The sequence below is a fragment of the Martes martes genome, assembly GCF_963455335.1.
Source record: "Martes martes genome assembly, chromosome: 15".
Classification (NCBI taxonomy): Eukaryota; Metazoa; Chordata; class Mammalia; order Carnivora; family Mustelidae; genus Martes; species Martes martes.
In genome coordinates this window covers 41,715,256-41,729,051 of record NC_137903.1, presented here as the reverse complement: position 1 = coordinate 41,729,051, position 13,796 = coordinate 41,715,256, and the positions used below count along the sequence as shown (strand labels likewise).

The following is a 13,796-nucleotide window of genomic DNA, read 5'->3' as shown; positions in this document are numbered from 1 at the left end:
TTTATTAACTGTCACCCTGTATGTTAATTTTAAACCCTACCAACTTTTACCCTACCATGTTTACCAAACTCTCCTACTAATTGTAGTAGTTTTGGTTAATCCTCTTGTATTTTTTTCTTATTAATCGCTTTCTCTTATCCAATTGCATTGATAAATATGATGTAGTAATAGAGATCACAGGCGTCTTGCATCTTGCTCTTAACTCTGGATTTTTTTTTTGGGGGGGGGAGTAATTCTAAAAGAAATCCTCCCTTTTAATAAGCCTTTCCTGACATACTCCTAGAGAGGTAGAACTATTCCACTGAAGAAAAACCTAGTCAACTTTATTGAATATAGGAACAGATGGATGTTTGTTTTATGGTCATTGCTTTTGAAAGTCGTCTGATCCAGGGCAGTTTACTAACTGGTCCTATACGAAGATGTCTTCCTTTTCAAGTTTAATTTTTATTTCTGAGCATTTAAATCTAGAGAACAGTATTTGTGACTGGATTAGTAAGCCATGGTAATGTGTGGTAGATGTATTACTTAAGCCGCTCAAAGAAAACTATGGCAACCTTGAAGCATACAGATACGAATTTGCATTTTATGCAAAAATTCAGGTTTTATTTTTACTTACTCTTACAATGGTGAGAGCTGATAATCAGGAACTTATACGCAAACAAGAACTTTTGTTTTCTACCTCTTAGCTGAACAAAAATACACACAATGTGGCATTATCATTAGGCAAGACTTGCTGTTTTACATTTCACACAAGAATACGATATTATCCTTTTTTGAACAAAATGCCCAGATTACTAAGGAAACCATCTTTGGAGGAAGTGTTTAATAAGCATATTTTATTTAAATATTTCCTCCAGGAGGAAATGGGAAAATTCACTGCCTTTACTTAGAAGAAGGCTGTGTAAGTAGTTATTTGTCAAATTTATCTGTGCAGCTCACCAACATTTCCTCCTTGGAAACATCAATATTTCCACATCACAGTTCCCAAAATGACTTTAAAGTCTTAAAATTCTGTGTCTCCTTTGGCTTGCTTCTCTCTTGATTCCACCCAGGCTTTATTAATGGTTCGCTTCATATCATCATCTCCATCTTCATAAATTTTCTTTAGAACATTCATTAATCCCTCACTAGGATCTGTTTCAGTGTCATAGGAGGGCTTTCTGTGAAAAAGAAATCACAATCAGTAATGGAGACAGATCTGTATCTAAATGATCCCATTTCCTGATATGGTCCTCCATATCATCAGTGCCTCTAGTTCAACCAATGTCCAAGCAGGGCCAAGTAACTTCATATTCCTCATGTTTGTGATCTGGTACTGAATGAGGTAACTGGGCACTGAGGATACAAGAGAAAGACATAGTCCTGTACTCCTTAGTTTGTTCTACATTTAAAATCAAATCAGATACAGAGAGTTCCTAACTCTACCAACCAAGTATACCGGGCTACAGGGGAGGAGTGAGAGGAAGGAGGAAGGCTAAAAGACTCAAAGTAGGACATTGCCAGTGCAGGACATTTCAAGCAGAGGAACAATTTGACCTAGAATGGAAGTTTTAAATAAACACTTTTTAGAATAGCCATTAAGTAGGATAAAAATACTCTTTTGCACTCTACACCAGTGACAGTGAAACTAATTACATATGAGGAACTTCTGTGGAATTCAGGAAGTTGATCTAGGTATCTGGGCCTCTCTTGGAACTAATGAGATGGAATCTCAGGGAATGGACACAGAATCTGTAGAGCAGCAGGACGAGTGGGGCACCCAAGTGACTCAGGTGGTTAAGCATCCAACTCTTGGTTTTGGTTTCAGCTCAGGTCACCATCTCAGGGTGGAGATGGAGGCCCATGTCAGGCTCCGTGCTGGGTATGGAACCTGCTTGGGATTCTTCTCCTGCTCTGCCACCTCCCCTGCACATGCTCACTCGCCCTCACATGCTCACAAATGCACCACTGGCCAGGGTTAAGAACCAATCCAAGAGGGGCGCCTGGGTGGCTCAGTGGGTTAAAGCCTCTGCCTTCGGCTCAGGTCACAATCTCAGGGTCCTGGGATGGAGACCCGCATCGGGCTCTCTGCTCGGTGGGGAGCCTGCCTCCCTTCCTTTCTGCCTACTTGTGATCTCTGTCAAATAAATTTAAAAAAAAAAAAAAAAAAAAAAACCCCAATGCAAGAAAGCCAACCAAAACTAAAGCCCTCCATAAAAAGCAACTTGTTGGATCTATGCCCTCCTTAAAAACACTGGACATTAAGAGGTGTCAGTGGTCAAACTACTAGCCAGCTCTTATTCATAACAGCAAAGTATTAGCAACCTACAATCCCAGCAAAGAATATATTTAAATTCTTCAAGAAATCAAAGTAAACTCACTCTTTCTCTTTGCATTCTTTTTCAACCTGAGTCAGGTAGTCCCACCGTGTGTTTTCTGCTTTCTTTCTACATAAGATAAGAACAGTATCTGTCTTGACCTGCAAGAAGAGCAGAGTAAGTACAACTTACAACACATGGAGGTAAATAAGCGTGATTATCTGAAAACATTTACTCAGTCAAGTTACTATTATGTGTAGGACCTTAGGTTGTAGTAATTCATTTACAAATAGGACTCATGAAAGAGAAAGAGCATAAACAAGTAAAACTTCAAATATACTGAATACAAAAACTAGACAAAAAGGGGTTAATGGGGTTTGGAAGAGGAACTTCATTAGGAAAGGCCTCTGAGGTGAAACCTGAGCTGTGGCCCAAGATCCAGAAGGAAGGACACAGCAAGGAGTAAGGCTATTAAAGGCTATAAAATGGGATGATTTTGGTGTGTCTAATTAAAAAAAAAGAGTGGTGGGAATTTGGTGACTGAAGGAAGAGAATAATATAGTAAGAGTGATCAGAGACAGGTACAAATAAAAATAATATACAACTCTTTCAACAATGATCCATATAATTCCTAGGATTCTTTTGTTCAACTGTGGGAAGGAGCAGTGATACACAAGCTAATTAATGTTATATTCTAATACTGCCTTTAAACTGTTACAGAACAATTTAAACACAGATGGCAGAATGGTACACTGGTACATCTATGTACAGATGCATTAAACCTTACTGAAGTAGAAAGGAGTTTATCTGAGTTAAAGTGTGAACAGTAGTTTAAAAAACCATTTATTTTTATAGGTTTTACTACTTCTAGTTAGGCTAAGTGCTTAATTAAATCCTTTATGTTATCAAAAATTTAGATAGTTTTCTGAAAATAGCTACCATTAATTTAAGCACTTTATATATATATTCCCTTTCAGTATATAATTTCAACTTTGTAAAATTAACTATTTCCATTGTACAAATGAGGAAACTGAGGCTCAGAATGATTAAGTGACCTGCTAAAAAGTCACAACTAGTAAGTGACAAAACTGGCATGAAAACTCAAGTCTCACTCTTAACCAATTTTGAAAGTTTATTTCCTTCTTGATTTTAATACAGTATTTTTATAATAATCTATTCTTCTAAAGACAGGAGTTGAAATAGGGCCAGATAGTTATTTTAGGTTTCTCTCACACAGCTACTTAATTCTGCATTACAGCACAATCAAAGGCAAAGACAACATAAAAAGTGAGCCCTGGCATTGTTCCAGTAATACAGCCATCAGATTACAGTTTGCTGATCCCTGTTACAGAGGATAAATTAATTCTAGTTCCTCTCAATTCTAAATCAACCAGGTTCAACTTAATGAGGTTTCACAACATAATGACAAAAAAAAGCAAACTTACTTTTTTTGAACTGCCTTCCACAGAGATGGGTTTTAAAAGATTGTTCACAATCATGGAGTAACTCTTCCCATTTAGATTCTTTACCAAAAGATCAAATGACCTATAATACAACAATGAATACATTATCCCTGGCTCTGTAAGACATGTTCTATAGCTCTTGTGGAAAAAAGCCACAAGTTTTATTTTAGGATGTTCAATTGGCCATCCCTGGTGCTAAGATTAGGCTCTTCAAAGCAGGTATAAAGGAGAACTCTAAATTTAAGCAGTTTCAGAAACTGCAAAGAACCAGTAAATAAAGCAACCTCTGACTTCATGATCACTGTATTTCCCATCGCGAGAACTCACCTCTCTGTGAAGTGCACCTGCACGTTCTCAGTGGGGACTTGATGAACTCCAGTTAAGGTAATGTAGATTTTCACAAACTTATCTGACTGATCCCATCCTAGTAACAAAAAAGGGACATGCGTAAAGTCTCATACTAGCTCTAGAACAGCAAATGCATATTGCTCCTGAACCTGGAGAAAACTAAATTCTAGTAATAGAAACATGGGAAAAATTAAAATATAAGAAACTTTCTAGATGGAGAAATTGAGCTTCATAGCAGTTATATAATCTATCCAAAGTTAGGTATCTAGCTTGTGGTAGAACTTCAATTCAAACCCAGGTTTCCTGAAAACAAAGCCTGTGTTTTTTTTATTCCTAAGAATAAAGAATATGATCATTAAACACATTAACAGTAGCTCATTTTTCTAACACCACACACAAAAAGAAACTCAAAATGGATGAAAGACCAAAATGTGAGACTTGAAACCATAAACTCCTAGAAGACAACACAGATAATAATGTCTCTGACATTGGCCATAGCAACATCTTTCTAGGTGTGGCTCCTGAGGCAAGGAAAACAAGAGCGAAAGCAGTACGACTATAGTAAAATAAAAAAAAAGTTTCTGCATATAAAAGGATCATCGGGGGCGTGCCTGGGTGGCTTAGTCCTTAGGCGGCTGCCTTTGGCTCACATCATGGTCCCAACGTCCTGGGATGGAGCTCTGCATCCGGGTCCCTGCTCACCTGGAAGCCTGCTTCCCTCTCCCACCCCCCCTGCTTGTGTTTCCTCCCTGTCAAATAAAATCTTAAAAAAAAAATCAATAAAACGAAAATGCAACCTACTGAATGGAAGATATTTGCAAATGCTCTATCTGATAAGGTGTTAATATGCAAAGTACAGAAAGAACTTGCATACAACGCAGCAGCAAAACCCCCAAACAATCCGATTAAAAAATGGGCAGAGGACCTGAACAGACATTTCCCCAAAGACGACATACAGGTAGCCAACAGACACATGAAGATGCTCAATATCACTAATCATCAGGGAAATACGAACCAAAACTACAATGAGAGGTCACCTTATCTGTCAGAATGGCTAGAATTAAAAAACAAACAAAAAAAAATCCCCAAAACACGAAATAACAAACATGGGTATGGATATGGAGAAAAAGGAACCCGTGTACACTGTTGGTGGGAATGTAAACTTCAACAGCCAGTGTGGAAAACAGTATGGAGGTTGCTCAGAAAATTCAAAACAGAAATACCATTATCATTTAGTAATTCCACTACTGGGTATTTATACTCGTGGAAAAAGAAAACATAACTTTAAAAGGTACATATATCCCTATGTTTACTGCAGTATTATTTTTAAGAGCCAAAGGGAGAAGCAACCTAAGTGTCCATGAACGGGTAAAGATGTAGTATATATGACAACGGATTTATTACTCAGCCATAAAAAAGAAAAGGACATCTTAACATCCACAACAGCATGAATGGACCTAGAGAGTATTAATGCTAAGTGAAGTAAGTCAAATACCATATTTCATTTGTATGTTGAATCTAAAAAAACAAGCAAAAGCAGAAACAGACCCATAAATACTGAGAACAAACCAATGGTTGCCAGGATTAAGGGGAAGATATAGGCACAGCGGTAAAGGGGAGTGGGAGGTCAGCGGTAAAGGGGAGTGGGAGGTACAGGTTTCTGGTTATGGAATGAATAAACTGGGAAGAATAAAAGGTACAGTGTAAGGAACATAGAGACGATACTGTAACAGTGTTGCACAGTGACACCTGCAGTGAGCACAGCCTAGCAGAGATGCTGGATCGCTGTGTTGTACACCTGAAATGAATGTCTCATTGTGGGTCTAATGAGGGAACAGAAGGCAAGCTGAGGACAACTTAGAAGCTGACATCAGGCAACACCCCCACCCCCAATGGGATATATATGACATTCCTCAGGCATTCCTGGCTGCCCTAAAGGAAAAATAGTTAACTTGTAGAGATCACAATCCTACAAGACCTGAGTCTCCCTCAGTTTACAAATATCCTAGTGATTTACAAGGAAAAACCTTTCTTACCAACAGCCTAACTTCCAAAGACCCATAACTCAGTTCCAGAAGCCCTAACATCATCTCCCCCCTCCCTAAAATTGAGGAAGGCTGAGGCAGAGGAAAATGTAAATAAAGTTAAATTTCTTCTAAACCTAAAGCTCACTGATAAGGACGCGTGACAGCAGGAGTGTGACATTACTCCAGAAATCTCCCAACTATTTTTACTGTTAATGCCTTACTAAAAGGAAAAACCACCTTAACTTGACAATGGCAAGGCCTCTGGTATCTTGTAGATCCTCTTTAGCATAAGAAAGTTCTTTCAAACCCTCCCTTTTTCCTTACCTCTCCTAACCCCACAGTATATACCAGCCACACCTCACAAGCCCAGGGGCCACAGCTCTTTCTGCCCATGGGTCCTGTCCCTATGCTTTAATAAACCACCATTTTGCACCAAAGATGTCTCAAGAATTCTTTCATGGTAGTCGGCTCCAGACTCCACCCCGCTGAACCTCACTTATATTCTAAAACTTCATCAGGTCAACTATACTCAAAAAAATTAAGAGCAGCTCATTTTCTTTTTGTGAAAATTTTGTAGAATTCTCTACTAAAGTAAATGTATTCTCTACTAAAGAGAATTCTCTATTAAAGTAGATGTAGGGGTGCCTGGGTGGCTCAGTGAGTTAAGCAGCTGCCTTGGACTGAGGTCATGATCCCAGAGTGCTGGGACTGAGCTCTGCATCGGGCTCCCTGCTCAGCAGAGAGCCTGCTTTTCCCTCTCCCTGCCGCTCTGCCTACTCGTGCTATCTCTATCAAATAAATAAAATCTTCAATAATAATTTTTTTAAAAGTAGATGTATATTGTAGAATTCTCTACTAAACTGGATGTCTAAACATTCTCTAACTTCATAATCATTTCTACTTCTCTTAAACAGTTCAAAGGCAATCACTGCTTTCTCAATTCCCTTCACTGACACAGTAAAAATATGGTCCAAATCATCCAAATCTAATCTGACGAACCTAGATGAATTGTCAACTAAAAACATACAAACTTCACATAAAGTGAATAAAAATGTTTATGTATTTGTTGTATATATAGGCTCTCTATATATTCCTGACCGTTCCTTAAGTTCCATATAGTGCTACAGAACAGAAATGTAGTGTTAATCCAAAATGACATCCCAGAGGGTTCAGCAGACCTTCATCTAGTTTCTTCCCAATCATTCAGTCCATCTTCCACATTGAGAATAGTTTCTCCCTTAACACAAATCACGGTTGCTGGGTATATGCCATAATCCTACGAGCTCAGACCAGCTTCCTGTAGTCAAGTAAATACACAGCACAGCTCCTTATGGTACTATACTACATCTCTTTTTTAAAAGATTTTGTCATATGAGAGAGAGAGAGAGAGAGAGAGAGAGAGCGCGCGTGCGCACGCGCACGCAAGCACACAAGATAGGGGAGGGTCAGAGGGAGCAGCACACCTCCCAACTCTGGGATCATGATCTGAGCTGAAGGCAGTCACTTAACCAACTAAGCCACCCAGGCGCCCACTATACTGCATCTCTTAAACACAACACACACTGCTTTTCCTTATGACAACAGGGAAAACACAAGCTGCCTCTCATGGCTCTAAGCATGTCCTCTGCTCACATGATCCCCTCCCTTTTCTTATACTTGCCAAACTCACCCTTCAAACTCAAATGTGTTAAGTCTCCATTTCATTCTTCAGTCTTCCATTACATCAGCTGTATTCCCACAAAACCTCACAAACCTCTATTCACTTTGTTCGAGCAAGTATTAAGTAACTACTATGTGCTAGGTACTAGGAGCAGAAAGAAAAATGACTGTCCCTCCCCTTAAGAGAGCTCATCAGATTCAAGCTGCACTGTTCCAAAATTATCTACTGAGAGAAAATGGTATCATTACATGTAATAGTATTAGTTGTATGTCTGTGTCCTAACCACGCCATGAGCAAGGACTACGTCTCGGTCACTACTGTATATCCACAAGCCCAAGCACAACAGTGGCACAGATTGGGCACTCAAAAATGTTTCTCGAATTTGCCTAGATTCCTTTCCATAGATAATACTGGTGGTTGTCTGGCAAAGTAAAATCCAAAACAGAATTAAAATAAAGAGCTGTGTTCCTTATAAGTTCAACAGTATTTCAGAATAGGTTCATTCTTGTTGCTACTCACACAGAATCATCTTGCTCTTGTTGACAGCTTTTAAGTCTATTCTTTACTTTTTCATCTCTTCCAAAGCATCTTAATAAAGAAAGTAACAACAGGTCTTCTCTTTCAAACTACCAAAATCAAACACTGAGACTATTTTAGTGTTAGTGGGTCACTACTCAGGAGTAAGTTGCTGGGAGGCAAAAAGAGCTGGATGTAGGATAGGGAGTCATACCGTAATTACTGATTTTCACTGTATATCCTGTTGTAATGGGAGCAACCACAGCAGCTGGCTTTTCATTGTCAAGAAGTTCTGCTTTTCTCTGTGATTTCTGCTGCATCTTGTTCTTGATCTCTATCTCAATCTTGGATTTTTCAGCTGTAAGGGCATCACGTACTCTTTTTCTAGAGGCCTTTTCCAGCAACACCTTTACCTCTTCTAGATCTTTCTGTAGCTGTGTTAAAACAGAAGATAAGTTAGTTATGATAAATAAAATAACAGCTGGATATTGTGCCTATTGGTCATTCAGTTTACCAAAGAGCTAAGAATTAAGAGGTTCATTTAAATTTTCTAGGGTTGGATTGCAGCCTGAGATTCTTTTCTCCAGCTCACTGAACTGTAAATAACTGAAGCTTCCTATTTTTTTTTCCAAAGGAAAACTTATAGTAACGTAATTAATCAAGCTTAAATTTTCCAGTTTGGGGGGGCGCCTGGGTGGCTCAGTGGGTTAAAGCCTCCGCCTTCAGCTCAGGTCATGATCCCAGGGTCCTGGGATCGAGCCCCACATCTGGCTCTCTGGTTAGCGGGGAGCCTGCTTCCCTTCCTCTCTCTGCCTGCCTCTCTGCCTACTTGTGATCTCTATCAAACAAATAAATAATCTTTTAAAAAAATTTTTTTCCAGTTTGGTAGTTGTTATATGCCTGTTTTAGAACATGTTATTTACAAGATACTGTTGTGATTCATAAAGTTCAATGAAGAAATCTCAAAAAAAATTTATGGATTTCCTTATGACATCTGTTCAAAGTCATTAGGTATTATGAATTTTAAAAATCTTGAAATAAAAACGATGAGCAAATTACACAACGAACAAGGTGAAATGCTACAGCAGCTTTACTGAGGCAGTCCACTTTCTATGGTGGTTCCTCACTGGTTTCTACCCCAAATACTACAAATAAAAAAGCTTGCGGTTTTTAAGAGATTAAAAAAATAAAGACATATTTCTGCTTTTAAAAAGTCTTGTTCTGAATCTCCAGGTTAACGCTGCACTCAAAAGTCTGGGTCTTAGTTGCCCCGTAGAGGAGAAAAACCTAGACAAACAATCCAAACTGCGACACAGTCCTGGATCACTGAAAAAACCACCTGTTCTTTTCTCCTCTTGCCAATATATTGCCTACCAGTGTCTATTTCTACTTGCTAGAGAGATGGCCAACATTTTATGAAGTTCAAGAGTTAAAGACACTATGAGATAATCAGCTTAAAAATCTTTTCTCCGTTATCCTCTGACATACTGCAAATAACATAAGATCCTTACAAACAAGGGTTTCATTTTTCAAAAATAACTTTACATTCTGGCTTGGTAATAGTAATATGACATTATACACTGTAGCCTCAGAGCATATAAAAAACCTCAATATAAAATCTTCACGTTTGATAACTCAGTAAAACGTCCAAGTAGAATTCTGAAGTCTTTGTTTTGTAAGTCTTACAAAATGTAGTAACAGAAAAACAATCACTTTTCACCCTAAGTCTTTCATTATCTCATTTAACTCTGATGCCCTTATTTCACTTATCAGTGACTATGAGGATGGTAAATACAAAGTCCAACTGTGGCCGTCTCCTGTCTTATCTACTCCCCTAACCCCCCAACACTCATATTGCTAAAACAAAAAATCCTGCAATTTCATCTTCTGAGCACAGAACCAAGATGCTTTCATTCAAAGCATTATCTTACCATGATCTAAAAAATTCACACTGATTTTACTATCAATATGATAAAAATCTTGAAATGTAAAATCCGTATATTTGTTCCTGAATAAGGATTCAGTTAACACAACAACAAAAAAATAGAAAATATATCAAGTCTTAACATGTTAGATTTCTTGACTGGCAAGGAATCCTTTCTCTAGCAGGCTTCTTAAACTCTGAGAATTAAGCAAGCGATCCTTCAGGTCCTCTTTCCAGCCAGTTTTGGCTCTCCCCTATAACAAAAGGAAGGGAGTCACTGTAAGTCTGAAGCAACCTCCCAATAGGCCTGTTTTTAATTCCACAGTTCTGTTATTTGCAGACCTGAAACCAGTAAAATCGATCCCTTTGGAACTTTCCTGCACACAGGAGTTTCTCATCTAATTTACCTTAGCATTCATTTGTTTTCCTTATGCAAAATCTCAATCCCTTTAATCCCCACCCATTAACACATTCAAGCTTTATCTTACCTATTTCTGAGTTCACCAGGAAGCATTAAAACCAAAGTGCTCAAAATAAGCAAAGGACCTGAACATAGCCATCAAGCACAAGAAAAGATGCTCAACATCCTTAGTCATTTAGGAAATGCACATCAAAATCACAATAGAATGCCACTTCACACCCACTAAAACATCCACAAAACCACCCCCTAAAATAACACGTGTTAAGAGAGTGGACCATTGGTACCCAACTTGTGGGAATGTAAACTGGTGCAGCCACTTTGAAAAGAGTTCCCATGCTCCTACAAGTCCACTCCTGGGTACATACCTCACAGAACTGAAAATACATGTCCACATATGAAGTGGTACACAGTATTCACAAGCAGTATGTTCCTAATAGCCAAAAATCGATCGTCCAAATGTCCGTCAACTGATAAGGAGAAACAAAATGTGGCACATCCATGTAATGGAACATTATTTGGACATAAAAAGGAACACAGGCCACACTGTGGATGAACTAGAGATTATGTTAAGTGAAAAAAGCCAAAAGCAAAATGCCATATTCTGTAAGATTCCATTTATATGAAATGTCCAGAATTGGCAAATCCATAGAGACAAAGTAATTAGTGGCTGCCGCAGGGAAAGGAAGTAGGAAGAGACTGCTCAACAGACAGACACTTAATAGGTTTCTTTTGGGGACAGAATGATAAAAATGTGGAATTATACAGTAGTGATAGTGGTGCAACACTGAATGTACTAAAAATACACTTTAAAAATGGTTAAACAGTGTATTTTATCATTTTTTTAAAAGATTTTATTTATTTATTTGACAGATCACAAGCAGGCGGAGAGGCAGGCAGAGGGAGAAGGGAGGAAGCAGGCTCCCTGCTGAGCAGAGAGCCCGACGCAGGGCTCAATCGCAGGACCCTGAGATCACCACCCAAGCCGAAGGCAGAGGCCTTAACCCACTGAGCCACCCAGGCGCCCCAAACAGTGTATTTTATATCAAAGAAAAACAAACCCTGAAGTGTCCCTAAGTGCGTTTTTTTTTAAGTACCTCAACTGAGAAAAATCCCTTATGTTGAAGAGGAGTAATAACTGAGCTGTCCACGTGTGTGACTGTAAAGTCATTGTAGAGACCGTTTCCTCAGGGCACATGGAAACCGAGGCAAATTTCTGTAACACGTTAACATAAACCTGAGGCAAGGTATCCAGTATAATACACACACACACACACACACACACTTTCTTCATTTAAAGATGTTCAGACTTCCAAATCAAGTTTGAGATTTCTCAGACTTGTTCGTATTGAGAAAAACATTTCCAGAAAACAAATCTATTAATAACCAACACTTTCCTGTGAGTAACAGTATCATGTAGTGACATCCTACTGAGGCCAGGAAAGAGCAAATCAAGTATTATTCCCATTTGGTAACTGTTCAAGCTAATAAGGCTTCAAAAAACTTAGGCCGCCCCGTTGAGAGTTCACAGAGCTTAAGAGAGAAAAAGGTTATTTCCCACCGTTGGTTACAATTTTCCAATTTATTTATTTTTAAAAAGTATACAGCTCATTGCTGCTTGACACGCACTCTTTTCAACATTTAGGACTATTCGCTGGTCTAACTCTCTGAAATGGAAAGTACTGTGGCACAGAGACGCGCAACAACTCGCCCAAAGTAACCCAGCTACTCATATGCGTTGAGAAAACAGCACTAGAAGTCAAGGGCTGGGGGCAGACTTCTCACCCAACCCTCGGTTTCTGCAATCAGCCTGAAGGAACCTTCACGTCCCCGGCTCGTTCTGCGCGAGCGGACGGAGCCTGAGGAAAACGTGAAGGTGACCAGCTCGCCAAGGTCCACCGCAGGCACAACCTGCAGCCGGCGACCGCGACACAGCCCGGAGCACCCTGCCCGCGGGCACGAACCGCCCGCAAGGCCGGGGCTGAGCGGCGGGTGTCCATCGGCAACTTTTCCGGGGCCACAGAGGCCGGACGCCGGAAGCCGGCAGAGGCCGCTGCAGGTGGGCGGCCGAGGCGAAGCTCGGGGACCCGGCGACACCGGAGGGAGCCTAAGAGGCGGCCGCCGGGCACCTCAGCTTGGGAAACAGGGCCGAGGGCAGGGGGCGGGAGCGAGTTCCGGGCGACAGCGCTCGAAGCATCGCGCGGTCGAGTGAGGAAGATGAAGCCGTACCCTTACCTCTTCCAAAGCTGAAGCCATAGTCGGGCTGATCAGGCAAGGCCCGAGCTGCAGACGCGCAGGGGAGAGAACAGGACACACCGCACCGAAGGCGCTTTCCCGGACGCCGACCCCACCCGCACGAGTCGCAGCACCCCAAGCCTGCGCGCACACCCGCCCCGGCGCGAGACCCGGCCCGCCTCCCGCACGCGGCGCCTCTGGAACCTTCGCGAGTCGCCGCCGCACCCCCTCCCAACCCCGCGCGCGCGCGCCGCCGGCCTCGCGTAGCTCCGCCCCGCCGAACCTCGCCCCGCCCCTTAGGCCGAGCCTCCTAGCAACGCTCAACTCTCGCGAGCAAACCAGCAGCTCGAGAAGAGTAACGCCTCTTCCTCTCTGCCCTGTACGTATTATACCTTGACCTCGCGTGTCCCGGCTGCACAGTCGCAGCTCAGAACCGCTCGTTGACGTACCTTAACCCAACCCCGGAAATAACGTACTGGTCTTCGGGATCGAAATCGGAAGTTGGCTAGAAAGTCGGCCGATTCCGTCCCTTCTAGGGCACCGGGTCGGCTAGGCAGCCATCTTGTCCGAAGTTAGTTTGTGAGCGTCTGTGAGAAAAGGACCAAAAGGGGCAAAGGGCAGCATTTCTATGTTGAAACAGAAAAGAATGAAGACGTTTAGCGTAGAGGATCCTGAAGGGAATAGTTCGGTTTTCAGTGGGTTATGACCCTCTGGAGTCGTCATCACGATTTAACAACTGCGATGTGGTGGCGTCATCACCTAGCGCTACCGGAGGTGAGGTTGCTCTGGCCACGTGACGGGACCCAGTAGAGCAGCCAAGGGTTAAAGAGGCTAATGCCAGACGCCCCCACCAGTCTTCCGCCGCAGTTGTGGCCCCGCCTTTTTTCGTTGACTGTTGAAGTGCTGAT

The 13,796-nt window shown here is 41.2% G+C and overlaps 1 protein-coding gene across 2 annotated transcripts; it reads right to left on the bottom strand.

Moving 5' to 3' along the window:
* Window positions 1-225: 225 nt before the first annotated feature.
* On the bottom strand, window positions 226-13,168 carry CACYBP (calcyclin binding protein). 2 transcript variants are annotated; one of them, XM_080824582.1, is made up of 7 exons: window positions 12,889-13,129; window positions 10,379-10,489; window positions 8,526-8,745; window positions 4,088-4,184; window positions 3,743-3,842; window positions 2,361-2,458; window positions 226-1,160 (listed from the first exon to the last, which is right to left on the bottom strand). In XM_080824582.1, the coding sequence occupies exons 3-7, from the start codon at window positions 8,629-8,631 to the stop codon at window positions 1,004-1,006; spliced, it is 558 nt and encodes a 185-aa protein (XP_080680708.1). In that variant the 5' UTR covers window positions 8,632-8,745; window positions 10,379-10,489; window positions 12,889-13,129; the 3' UTR covers window positions 226-1,003. The 2 variants fall into 2 exon arrangements, with proteins under 2 accessions (XP_080680708.1, XP_080680707.1); XM_080824581.1 differs by lacking the exon at window positions 10,379-10,489 and having other exon boundaries at window positions 12,889-13,168.
* Between the last annotated feature and the right edge of the window lie 628 nt (window positions 13,169-13,796).